General features: G+C 33.0%; 1 protein-coding gene across 2 annotated transcripts in view; it reads left to right on the top strand.

Moving 5' to 3' along the window:
- NGLY1 (N-glycanase 1) overlaps positions 1-14,351 on the top strand; it is a 44,531-nt gene that overhangs the window by 22,119 nt on the left and 8,061 nt on the right. For both annotated transcript variants that reach the window (XM_090283024.1, XM_090283025.1), the window contains exons 5-10: positions 2,846-3,068; positions 4,898-5,019; positions 5,997-6,142; positions 7,971-8,081; positions 9,309-9,473; positions 13,791-13,976. In XM_090283024.1, coding sequence (XP_090139150.1) covers positions 2,846-3,068; positions 4,898-5,019; positions 5,997-6,142; positions 7,971-8,081; positions 9,309-9,473; positions 13,791-13,976 — 953 coding nt within the window. The remainder of the gene's footprint in view (positions 1-2,845; positions 3,069-4,897; positions 5,020-5,996; positions 6,143-7,970; positions 8,082-9,308; positions 9,474-13,790; positions 13,977-14,351) is intronic.

Raw genomic sequence — 14,351 nt, 5'->3', positions numbered from 1 at the left:
TTCTTTTTGCTGAATATGTCGTAAATATTTAACCTATTTCTATTTGGATTTTTAAGGAATATAATAACAGCATAACTTTATTGCAGGTACCTAATGGACACATTCGTTAACACTTTTTTTTTAACTTTTTTTACCCCAGTATGTAGTCATAGTTTAATCATTATCATTGGTAGGTAAATATTTGTAGGTATAGTGGAACTTGAACTGATGGAATATATGATGGCATTATTAGTGAATTTTACTATGAATCTGACAGAAACCATATTCACAATTCATGTGATTGGTTCACTTTGGTTAATAAAGAGACATTATTTACTGATTAAGAATGTAGATTTTGAAGCCAACTGCCTGGATATAAATTCAGCTCTGCCACTTACTGTGCATCATTGAGCAAGTAATTGACTCTCTGTGCCTCACTTTCTTTGAAAATAGAAATGATAATTTTAAGAAAATATTACATGTAAGTGACCAAACAATGCCTTCCATATGCATCTACCAATAATTATGTTGTTATCATTAATGGGCTTAGGATTTTAGTTGTTAAATTATTCCAACTTCAGCATTTTACTTTGAGTTTCTATGCAATTGTTTCTTATCTGGCAGTTCAAAGGATTCTGAGGAGAAAAATGATGGCAGTAATTTATTCTAAAAGTTCATATATATATTAATTAATATCATTAGTAGGAAAACTTCCATATTATACAGGAAAAGTTAAATTCTCCCTTGCGCATCAGTCCTTCTCTTCCATAGATAACAGCCATTATTTAGTCATATCTTTTTCTGTGCATTTACATTCATTTACAGTTATCTGTAAAAATAGTTTAAGTTGTGTCGGTTTACATAATATTTATCATCCCATATCTCTTCAGCTCGTTGGTGTTTTTTATTTACTATTATGCCCTAAAGATCCTTTTAACTCTCTCTGGCATTCTATAGTACGCATATACTGTTATTTGTACAGTTCCCTATTGGAGGACGTTGAGATTTTTTACCATTTTTCTCTATGCTAAATGCTGTGCAGTGAATATTCTTGTAAAGCACGCCTCCTGGTTTACATGTACGCATGTTTCCCTGGGATAGATGTAAGTGTCACGAGTGTGTGATATATTTGTTATAATGGATCCTGCCAGACAAACTGACTTCCAGTTTATACCAGAGGTGTCTGAGGGTATTGGTTTCCACTTAATGAAATTACTGAACTTTTTTAAAGGACTTTCTAAATTTTTCTGATTGTTTTGTTAGTATTCTCACTGATCTGTAGAAGTTTTTCATATATTCTAGGTACTCTTCTTTGTTAGACATGTTATTCTCCCCCCCCCAATGTTCTCTGTTTAATTTCATTTAGTGTATATTTTGATATACAAAATTATAAATTTTATAAGAAATTTTTTAATTATTTTACAATGTTTGTCTTGGTTAAGGCCATAAACATTCATAAACAAAAGTCATAAACTTTCTTGTAATTCTATTTCCTATTACTTTCATAGTATTTCCTCTCTTTATAATATTATATATATACACACATATTAGGATGAATAAAGTAAGTAGGGATGTTACTTTGATAGCTACCTATCCCAATATCATTTATTGAACAGTCCATCCTCTTAGGACTACTTTGAAAGACTAACTTTATTAAATATGGTTTATCACTTAGAAATCTGTCTTTCAGGACTGTTTTGGTTTATTGATCTATTGTTGGTTCTTCACCAATACCACAATATTTTAATCATTAGAATTTTGTAATGTGTTTCGATATGTAATAGGCAAATTTATCTCATGGTTCTTATTTGAAGTTATGTTGCCTATTTTGTGCATTTTTGCTTCCTGCATGAATTTTGCATTTAGCTTGTCAAATTTTATGAAAAATTATTTTATAATTTTAATTGGGATTGCATTGAGTTTGATTAAATTTTTGGAGACTTAACAACTTTAGAGTATTGAGTTTTCTCATCCAGGAAAATAATGTTTCTGGACTTTTAATTTTCTCTGTATTTTTTTCTATAGTTTTTTATCTTGAAATATATCAAACATAAATACAAGAATAAAGTATAATATATCAGAAACCCATGACCAGCATCAGACTTTATTAGATCTTACAATTATGTCGAACATTTCCTTCATCAATTTTTAATAATAAAATATCAAGTATAGAGATGAGAACTCACTGTATAGGTCTCCTAGATTTTTTTCCCCCTTTTCCTTTCCTTCCTTTCAGAGATACCATAGCCTTGAATATGGTCATAAAAAATCTTTTTCTTTGATGAAGTAGATATAATACTATATGTCATGTTTACATGTTGGGGTCATTATACACAGTGTAGACCTTGTCGTGTTTCTATGTGTTTTGTGGAGCGTATCCATGGATGAATTAGGTGCATGTTGAAGCACTGATGGAAAAGCTAATAAGAATTTTTTAAATGTCTGGGATTTTGTGATTGTTCCATATTTACTTACATATATACCTGATACCAAATTTAATATAGTAATTTTAAAGTGTTTTTCCAAATCAGATTTTTTTCTTACTTCCTGTATGTTTTGGGATCAAGTCCAAATTGACTGTAGTTCCCTGAAAGAGTGTTGTGTTCAGCTCAGGTTAATGCATAATGTCATTTCAAGGGTACAAAGTGGTAAATGTCCTACTGTTCGAAATGTGCAGTGTATTGTTACTATACTTCAGCCTCGTTCACAGTGTACTGACATTTCCTTCTTGCATCAATATTTTGTGCAAACATTTTCATCATCTTATATTTTTATATATTTTAGCTCATATTTGAGAATGAAATACGTGGATACTTTTCATTTTTGTCAGTGTTAGCTCTTACTTGGTTCTGTTTTAATTTCTCAGGTACTAATTTAAGTGATGAGGATTTTCTTTTGCTGGAGCTTTTACACTGGTTTAAGGAAGAATTTTTTCAATGGGTGGATGACATTTCGTGCAGCAAATGTGGTGGCAAGACTAAGTCTAGAGGTGAAGGATTATTTCCCAATGCTGATGAGCTAAAGTGGGGTGCAAACAGAGTAGAAGATCATTATTGTGATGCATGCCAGTTCAGCAGTCGATTCCCGAGGTGGGTATCCACTGGACAATCAAGTCAGAGTAATCACTATATGGAATGGGTAGGAGAAAATTTTTGTTAAATGCATTTTTTAATTTTAATTTTAATTATTAGGACAGAGAACAGTAAGCTATGGCTAACAAGCTAAATTCAGCCCACATCCTATTTTTATAAATAAAATTTTATTAGAACACATCCACACTGATTCATTTATTGTATGGTTTATAACTATTTTCATGTTACAGTGGCAAAGTTGAATACTGGCAACAGAGATCACATGGCCTGCAAAGTCTAAAATATTTACTCTGTGTCTTTTTATAGGAAAAGTTTTTTGACTCTTGCTCTTGAATAGAAATTGAGTATAGTCCTAGCACATTTAATATTGTTAATCTTCTATTGTTCTTTTAACATATAAATTTTAATGTTCTGATAACTAAAAATACTTTATAGAATATAAAAATAATACTAATAACATTAATAATACTGATAATTGTGATAGTAAATACAATGCTGTACTAAAATAATCATCAGATGGTAATATGGAAAGCAAAATGTAGTACCATCAAATATATATACACACACACATACACACGCACACACATATATACTGTTTTGTTTTGTTTTTTCAGCTACAGAAGTTTGTTTTAATTGGGTGCCTCCACTGCCCAACCTAACCTTTTCTCATACCTCTAAATTTTAAAGTAGGGATATTTGAAATTTGAATTTTTTTTTCTATTAATTTATAAGCTACTTATCAGATTTTCTTAATTGGCAATACTCGTAAAGTTTGGATGTATCATCAGGCAAGAAAAGATATCATGTGTTTGAAATAACTAATTTTGTGGACTTAGGGACTAAGTTCTGTCCTAATGGGGAACCATCCCTGTGATATACAGACTATAGGATAAACAAAATCCAATATTCAATAATTAACTAGAATTTGTACAAGTTATTTCTTCATTCAGCATACATTTCCACAGGCACTTGGCAAAGATTTGAAGATAAGATATATGTAATTAAATTTTTCTCCTCATAAATTCTTTCTAGGCAATTGAATGTAAACTGATAATGCAGTATAGTGGGACACACACAGGCTAACAAAGATATTTATGTAGTGCATTTCCGCTCAGCTGAGACACTTTTCCTGCTTAGCTTTATCAGCTCAAAATTCTTCTCAACACAAGTGCAAAATTTGCTGTTCTACAGTTTTGTGATAATTTTATAATTGGAGACAGCAAACATCTTTTCAAAGACAACTTCCAAATTAGCAAGCACCACACATTAAGTAATTATTTCAATCAGAATGACCATTAGAGACAAAAATAGTATTTTAGGTAAAATTGAATTCAGCTAAGCTTTAAGAGCTTTATTGAGTGGTGTGTTCAAGTTGTCTACCTTTTAAATACAATGAGCTAATTATACTACTTGTTAGGGTAATATTAATGCTCAAAGCAGATTTCCTGGACAATCTCTGCCTGGGCAAATCCTGCCTGTCCTTCAAGGCCAGCTCAAATACAAGCTGTATTCCCCAATTACTCTCCCATAGTACTAATCTGACCTGTTGTATGGTCTGTAACCCTTTCTGTGTATTAAAGTGAGTTGTGTTAATTCCTTCACCCTCTTAGGACTTAAACTCCTTGAAGGTTGTACGTACCACTGTTTAATCGTTTTTACCGAAGATTCTAGAACACTGCCTCATACATTCTAGGCTCTTTAATTATTACGAATATGAAATTAGAAATATTACTGTTCAGCACAGAGGTAATATAAATTCTTTAAAATTCTTAATTTTGATAATGAATCAAAGCTCTTTTGTTTGTTTGTTTTTTATTTAAAACCAGGTATAATAACCCTGAGAAACTTTTGGAAACAAGATGTGGACGGTGTGGTGAATGGGCCAACTGTTTTACACTGTGCTGCCGAGCCTTAGGGTTTGAAGCTCGCTACATTTGGGATTCCACAGGTACAGAACTGGTACAGGCAGAGAGTAGTAGGGCTCTGCAGATTTAAGGATTGGGATTTACAGTCTGGGCTAGTTACTTTCTGACTGTTACTTTCTGGCCTTGTCAGTCTGATCTTCCATTTATTTGCCTTTTGTGAAATAAGAGTAATACCAGCCTAATGGGTTTCTTGTGGGGATCACAAGATTTTTGTAGTATACCCAGCATTTTGCCTAGTGCTTTGCACTATAAATATTCTTTTATTAATAATTTACCATGACGTTTTTATTGATGATGTTTTTATGTGGATAATGACATAATGTTCTGTAGAAATAATGTGCCATAGAAATCGTCACTTTTGTAGAGATTAGCATAAAAGATTTAGTAGTCTTAAATCTTAATATACAAATATACATGTAAAATTTATATTGTCCTTACTTAGAAATGACTCATGTCATTTACATGTTAAAAAGTTGTTTTCCTTATTCTCAGGATTTTATTTGTGTTTTCATTTTTTTTTTTTAATAATAAAATGAAACCTTCACTTAATAGTTATTGTTCTCTTACATTCAAATATAGAACATCAGTAACCAGAGATCCTCTGTTAGACCGTCTTCTGGTCCTGGGTCTTAAAGCTCGAGAGAGACTGCATTTTCAAAAGTGGCATTGACGTCTTCATATTAGCAAACTGATCCCTATGTTTTTTATGCTACTGTTCACCTTTTAAAGTCATGACTCACATTATTTTTAATTGAACCTAAAACTGGCTCCACAAACATTTTCAAGGATTTCAAAGAGACAGAGAAAACAAGTGTTCTACAGTATTGTGTTCCACAAAATGTTCAGTCCCATTAACTAAAATTTAGAATATTACAAATAACTTTATTGCGTGATTCTTATCTTAGGAGTTGGTATATAGTTATCGGAGGTCATTCTGGTTTTATAAACTTAACTTATTTTCCCGTTTTCCCTGTTGCTTCCTGGTCTCTCACTGGGGTAGACCACGTCTGGACAGAGGTCTACTCCCCTTCTCAGCAGCGCTGGCTGCACTGCGATGCCTGTGAAGGTGCCTGTGACAAGCCACTCCTCTACGAAATCGGGTGGGGCAAGAAGCTTTCCTATGTCCTAGCATTTTCTAAAGATGAGGTAGGTCATGAGAGGAAAACTTTTTTTTTATAAGAATAAAATACAATTTTGACAGCTTTTGAAAGTATAATTGCATACGAAAGGTGGCATATATTTAAAGTGTACTATTTATTAAATTGTGTCATTTATCTACACCTATGAAATTACCTTTACAAAACCAAGGTAGTGAACATACACACTATCCCTGGAAGTTTCCATAAGTTCCTTCCTTATCCCTGCTTCTTGTCCCTGTCCAAGCAACCCCAGGTCTGCTTTCTGTCACTGTAGTTCAATCTGCATTTCTAGTTTTATGTAAATAGAATCATGATATACAGATGGTTTTACTTACTACCATCAACTTAACGATGGTTATATATACAATTTTTCGCCTTTATATTGGTGCAAAAGCAATGCACATTCAGTACTTCAGATTTTGAATTTTGATCTTTTTCTGAACTAGTGATATGCGGTAGCATACTCAGGTTGCTGGGCAGTGGCAATGACCAGCAACTCCCAGTAAACTGTTCAATCACAGGGTAAATAACAACCAGCACTCTACAATGTACTAGTATTAAGTGTGTTTCCAGCTTATGATACTTTTAAATTTACAAAAGATTTATGGGGATGTAGCCCCGTCACAAGTCAAGGAACGTCTATATCCTTTTGGTGGGGTGAGGATGGGAGAGTCTGGTTTCTTTTACTCAGTATAATTAGTTTGAGAATCATCCATGTGTTTTCATGTATCAGTGGTTTATTCTCTTTATTGCTGAGTAGTATCTCATTGTATGTTTGTACCATAATTTGTTTATCCATTCACCTGTTGACATATTTGGGTGCTTTCCTGTTTTTTATTATTTCAAATAAAGCTGTAACATACATTCAACACAAGTCTTTATTTGGGCAAATGCTTTTTTTCCTTTGATACGTTCCTAGGAGTAGGATGGTTAGAACATATAGTAGGTTTATGTTTAACATTTTAAGAAACTGCTATACTATTTTCCAAAGTGATTGTGCATTTTACACTCTCACCAGAAGTATGTGAGAGTTCCAAGTTTCTCCATATCCTTGCTAACTAACATTTATTATGGTCTCATTCTTTAATTTTAGCCTTTTTTCTAGAGGTGTGGTGGTATCTCGTTGCTTTCATTTGCATTTCTTGAATGACAAATAATACTAAGCATCTTATTATGTGCCTATTTGCCATCCATGTGCCCTCTCTGCCCCTTTTTTTATGGCTTTTTTTTTCCTTGTCCATGGCTTTTCATTCTCTCAATGACTTTGAAGAAATTGATGTTCAGTTTATCAATTTGTTCTTTTATGGATCATGCTCTTTGATGTCGTATCTAAGAAATTTTTGCCCAAGACATGATGACTTCCTCCTTTGTTTTGTTTTAGAAGTTTTATACTTTTAATTTTATACTTTGAGTTAATTTTGTATATACTCCAAATTATGGATTGAAATTAATTGTTTTGCATGTGGATAACGAATTGTTCTAGCACTTTTGTTGAAAAGACTATCTTTTCTCCATTGAACTGTTTTTGTACCTTTGTCAAAAATCAGTTCTATAATATAAATTTTAAACAATAAAAATGGAAAAAGGTTTTATTTGTTGAATTTTGTGAAATTTATAGATAAGTTTTAAAAAGCCTGAATATTGTGAAAGTTTCATTTTATCAGTCTCTTTCTTAGAAGTGTGCCTGTCAGAAAATGAATAAAAAGTACATTCTCCTCTGTTTTTCCGCAGCTCTTTAAACTTTAAACAAAGCATAGCATTTAAAATTTTATATTTAAGAATTACATTTTAGTTATTTAAGGTTGATAGCTGTAATTTGTGTTCTGTAATTTGAGGTGGTTGATGTCACCTGGCGATATTCTTGTAAACATGAAGAGGTAATCTCCAGAAGAACTCAGATTAAGGAAGAGTTGCTTCGAGAAACTATTAATGAGCTTAATAAGCAGGTAGGTGATGGCCATTTGTCATTTTTGAGAGGACAGTTGAAATTTTTTATATAATCAAGAGCCAGTTTTTAACCCATTGAAATTTTTAATGTAGCATGATTTTGCAAGCAAAAATGTTTTTATATGTTAAATGTCTTTTTGTTCATTAAAAACTTTCAGGATCTACTTAAAAACTACTTTTTTTACATTACATTGTATGTCTCTTAAAGTTCAGTGAAACAAAATATCAGTATATGTAATACTTGACAAAAAGTATATTGTTTTATTTATCCAAGTAACTGTATCTTGAATATAAATACATATATACACTTATTCAAGTATGGAAATTTCTGAAACAAGGCACAAGAAATTATTAACAATGACTACTTCCAAGAAGACCTGGGAGTTTTAACAAAGGAAGAGTCAGTTTTTAATTTATACCCCTTTGGTAATATTGAAACTTTTTTACTGTGTACTTGTATTTTCTTTTATAATTTAAAAAACAAACAATTTTGCTGCAGGAAGCCAGAATATGGGCAGGTCACCTTAATGCAGTCAGTGATTGAGGTTCACAGTGAGCTTTCAGTCCATTGGATTTCACCTTCCTTCTGATGCGTAGCCCTTCAGAGATTCTGAGCTGAAAACCTGCAGAGTTGACTGGAGCCTCTCCCCTTAGAAGGCTCTGAACTCCAATTATTTACTTGCCAGCACTTCGTTTGTGCTAAAAACTCTGCTTTGGTTTTGAGCACATTAGCCTCCGGTTTGTGCTTGGTTTCTCAACCTCTCCTCCCCATTTCAGTTAATAAGCAGCAAATGGCTGGAAGGGAAAAGAGGTGCGGTATTGGTTCACCTCCATTTATTTCTTCAGTTCTGGCTACGTAGGTAGTTTTCTGTTACATTCAAACAGGTGTTTGTGTATATTTTACCCCTTTTCTAGCTTTTCTCAGCAGGACAGAGTCTGACACAAGCTAGTTTATCGTGGCCATAAACAGTTTCCTGCCTTTATTTTAAACCAAGGACAGTAGGGTCATGGAGAGTTGGATATGGTATTAGAATAAGTTTTATAAAATTATTTTGAATTTTCTAGTGTCCATTTCATTTTCCAAATAATTATACATGTGAAAATAAAGTTCCTTACTTCTTTCAAGATTCCCTTAGAATACAAATGTTTTAAGTATATTCTTACTCAGAGATGGACCTCTACATTTTTCTAATCTTAATGACTTCCTTTTAAAACATGAATTGCAGAGGCAGATATCTTTGACAGAAAACAGAAGAAAAGAACTTCTCCAGAGGATAATTGTGGAGCTTGTTGAATTTATTTCTCCCAAAACTCCTAAACCTGGAGAACTTGGTGGAAGAATTTCTGGGTCAGTGGCTTGGAGAGTAGCCCGAGGTGAAATGGGTCTAGAGGTATTTAATTCATTATAGAATGATAATCTTTCCCACTTCTTATACTGTGCTCTTTACTATTGAAAAATGCATTGGCCATGACCTTTCAATTAACTTTTCAGCATAATTACTAAAAAATTTAAACAGAACCAATAATTGATTGACATAGTCTAATCACATACAAGAAATAATCTTGCCCTGGCTGGGTTGTTCAGTTGATTAGAGCTTTGTCCCTTATACCAAAAGGTTTTGGGTTCTATTCCAGGTCAGGGCATACACCTAGGTTGTGGGTTTGATTCTGGACAGAGCTTGTAAAGGAGGCAACCAACTGATAGATGTTTCTCTTTCACATTGATCTCTCTCTCTCTCTCTGTGTGTGTGTCTCCCCGCGTCCCTCTCCCTGCCCCCTCCATTTCTTCTACCCCCCCACTTCCTCTTTCTCTCCCCTCTCCACCTCCTCCCTCGAAAAACAACAGACATATCCTTGGGTGAGGATTTTTTAAGAATTAATCTAATCACATAGAGTTAACAAAACATTTTAAAATGGAAGTTTTCTGATTACCTATGTAAATTTTGAGTATAGTATGAATTTTACTAAAGTACATACAGAAAAATGCACAAATTATAAGTGTACAGCTAAACAAATTTTCACAAATTGAGTACCCATGTAACCACCAATCAGAATAAGAAATAGACCATCAGAAGCTCAGAAACAACTTTGAGTTTCCTTTTAGTCACTGCCTTCTACCCCCAGAGTAACCATTATTATGGTTTCTTATTAGTTTTGCCTGTTAATTATGCTTTAACCCTTTTGTGAATGGTTTATTTATCACATTAGTGAATTCATATGTGTTGCTGTATGTTTGTGGTATGCTTATTCTCATTGTTTTATTGATGGATACTTGGGTTGTTTCTAGGTTTTGGCTCTTAAAAATTGTGCTGCTGTGAACATTGATATACATGTTTTCAGTGAATATATTTACACATTTCATTTGGATATATACTAGGTACATAGTTGGAACTGCAAGGTAATAGAGTAAGAGTATGATGAGCTTTAGTAGACACAGCCAGAGTTTTCTAAAGTGGTGCCAGTTTATACTCTCAGAAGCAGTATATGAGATTTTTCCACATCTTTCCATATAATTGGTATTCTTTTTCTTTTTAGGAGTTCTGGTAGTATGTATGATTAGTATGTTGGGATTTTAATTTGCATTGTGGTGATAACTAATGAAGTTGAATGGCTATTCTTTAAATTTTGGGATATCCTCTTTTGTGAAGTGCTTGTTTAAGTTTTTCAAAATAAGATTTTTTTAATGCATTTAAAAGAGTTCTGTTTTACCTTCTTTTTCCCATGTGAAAATTTTACACTGGGAAAATAATAGAATTTGGGTAATTCAACTAATGAAAGTATTTTTTGTTATTTACTTGCATATATCTGATATTGGCTAGAAATTATTATTGCTGGTGTGATCACTGGTGTCAGAGTTATTTTGACTAGTGTCCCAAAATTGAATAATGAACAATGGAAATATAATGTCTATAATTAGAGGCTAGGTGAAAAGCTCTGTAATAGACATTAAGAAAATACAATAGACTGTCCCTTGTCCTTAGGAAGTTTAAAGTTGGCTCACTAGAAAGTATTTTATATAAAGGTCTAAGATGATATGTAATGAAAAATGCTTGAAAGGAAAATAACCCATAATAGTATCAATATCAACAGTTCTAACGAATTAAAGTTTTACATCTACTTTTTCTAAATTTATCATTGTTGCAGCTCATTTCTCCAGAAACGAAATATGTCCAGAAGAAGTGGATTATTCCCAGTAACTTTGTTTTTAATTTATCCCAGCATCTTTAACAAGCAGTTGGAAGTGTTGGTTCAGCCATAGAATTAGAAGATCTAAATTCAACAAATAATTCAAATCACTGCTGATGCAATGCAAGTTACAAGTATAAATCTAAATGAAGCCATTTTAAAAGAGCTAATTTAATTCACAGCTGTGATCAATTTAAAACATTGATATTATTTAGGTCTCCATTTCTTTCTCTTTTTTTGGATGCTGTGCTTCCTCTTGTATGGCATATAAGTTTGAACTTTAAAAAATATGAATTAGGTCATATACTCAGATTGTTTCCCCTTTTGAAATTTTTTTAAAATTTCTCAATTACTGGAGACCATATTAGGGCCATGGATTTGAAATGTCATTTTCCTCTTTAGAAATAGGCGTTTATTTTAAAAGTAAATTGAAAAACATCAGTCCTAAAAAATGGAACTATACCTTGAAATGAGTTGGAAAAAGAAGAAAACATTGGTGATATCACTTCCAGAAAGAATAGTTTTATCTTAGATTTAAAAGATTTTATGAAATATTAATGTTATTCCAGATTGTACAGTTTCATGCATAGTATGTTCAGTAACATTTTTTTTCCCTTTCACAATTAGTTATCCTTTGTACAATAGTAGATAATGCTGCTTTAAATTTTATTTCCATTTGGTGGATATCCACTCTGAAGGATCTTTGCGTTATATGCTTGTTTTGAAGTATAATACACTAACTTATAATACCAATTTCTAAAAATAATGAACTGGTTTTTTTTTTTACCTATATGGCAGTAATCTTCACAGGTTCTACTAGGATATGATCTTATAATACACTTAATGTTACTATTTTGTAGCTCTGACAGTGATTGTGTGATGTGTGTTTGCACACACACACACAAATAATTTTTTTTTGTTCTGTCTCTAAGATATGTATTCTTATTGATTCTTATACATTTAAAGTTTTTATATTGTTTAATAACTAGTACCATATGTGTAACAAAAAAAGTATTGTGTACTATCCTGATTGATTAGTAAACACTAGAGCAAGATATTAATACAGACTACAGCAGTGGTTCATCAAAGGTTCATGATTTTGCTTTCCAAGAGACATTTGGCAACATCTGGAGATGTTTTGGTTGTCACACATGAAAGGAGGGATGCCACTGACATCAAATGAGCAGAGGTCCAGAATGCTGTTAAATGACTTGCAATGCACAGGGCAGCCCTCTAGAAGAAAGAACTATCTGACCCAGAATGCTACTATGCATGTCTGGGGGACAGGGACCATTGCATCAGTGACACATAAAGATGGGATAAATACATCATTGTTCTCAAACTTTAGATTCACTCAGTGATTTTAGGATTTCTAGAGACTGTTTTACATTAAAACAAACATGAACTTATTTGGGGGTAGAATGCACAATTTGCCTGGAACTGGAAGGTAAAACATGAGCTTTTATACACATAGAGACAATTGTTTCAAAATCCCAGACATTCTTCCACCTTAAGGTATCAGGAAAGGATACTCTGAAGTGGCTTTAGGTTGAGGATTGAAGGATGAAAAAGAATCAAATATGTAGGAAGTAGAAAGAACAACATTCCAGACAGTGGTAACAGCATGTGTCAAGGCCCTGAGGCAGAAACGAGCAGGGTGGGGGGGCTTTTTGTGGAACTAAAGGAAAAGGAATGTGGTGGGAGCATAGAGACAAAGGGGGAGAATAACATGAGATCTGTTTGGAGTAGGCAGGGGACAGATTGTGTAGGGACTTATAAACCTTGGTAAAGGTGCAGTTTACAGTGGAAATCAGCTCAGTGAGTTAAAGCAAGGAAATGACATTGCAATTTACATTTCTAAAAAAACTTAATTTTATTACTGTGTGGAGCATGCACAAAAAAGGTAAAACTTGAAAGCTGGGAGTCAGTTTTAGGAGACAATAGTAGTAGTCCAATTAGGAGGTGGTTATGGTGGAAATGAAGAAAAATAAATGAATTTAGATGAAGTCAGAGCTATTGTTTATACTTCTCATTTTCTGTCTTGTAGCAGTCTGTGCTATATCAGCATTATACAGATCACGTTTAATCTATAAAATATTTTCCAGATTTTTCAATGGCACCAGTTTTTCATCTCCTTTTTTTATTGCTTGATTTTAGAGAGAGAGGGAGAGGAAGGGGGAGAGAAACATCCATTTGTTGTTCCACTTATTTATGCATTCATTGGTTGCTCCTTGTATGTACCCTGACCAGAAATCTAACCCACAACCTTGACTATTGGGGCAGTGCTCTAACCAACCAAGCTACCTGTCCAGGGGGCCAATTCTTCATTTTCAGCTTGAAGAAATCTCTTACCATTATACATAGAATTCTCTCTCTTTCTCCCTTACTCCATCCTTTCCTCTACCCCTCCCTCTCATTCCCCTTTCCTCCCTCCCATCCTCCCCTCTCCGCTCATATTTATAGATAAATACATATGTATTTCACTATCTTGGAAAACTAATTCTGCTTTTTTTTTTTTTAAGAAAAAGGAAACCTTGTTCGTTCCCTCTGAAAATGAGAAGATTTCTAAACAGCTTCACCTTTGTTACAATATTGTGAAAGATCATTATGTTCGAGTTTCTAATAATAATCAAACCATTTCTGGATGGGAAAATGGTGTGTGGAAAATGGAATCCATATTCAGAAAAGTTGAAAAAGACTGGAACACGGTAACTTAACTGTTTAAAACTTTTGTCATTGTCTAAACAGATATAGATTGGCTTCATTTTTCAGTTGTTCATAATGTGAAAACTGATATGTCAAAGTTACTTTTAGTATTCCTTAAACCTGTAAAAGAAAATTCTGTTCCCAACATTTAATTAAGAGACCATAAGAAATCTTTGCATTAATAACTAGGAAGTATCTGTTTTCATCAAAGAGGCTGAGTTTAATGCTTTCATAGGGAAAAATAATCAGGTATATGATCAATCCATGGAACTAATTTTTGCTTAAATATATGAAGTACATTGTTATTTAATTTCTTCACAGATGTGTATTGATTCCCTACTAAAGACAGACTGTTAGGGAATATAGAATTTAGTTCA

This window comes from Furipterus horrens, unplaced genomic scaffold (genome assembly GCF_987537825.1).
Source record: "Furipterus horrens unplaced genomic scaffold, mFurHor1.1.pri manual_scaffold_7, whole genome shotgun sequence".
NCBI lineage: Eukaryota > Metazoa > Chordata > Mammalia > Chiroptera > Furipteridae > Furipterus > Furipterus horrens.
Note: the sequence above shows the minus strand (reverse complement) of the source record. Positions and strands in the feature narration are given on the sequence as shown.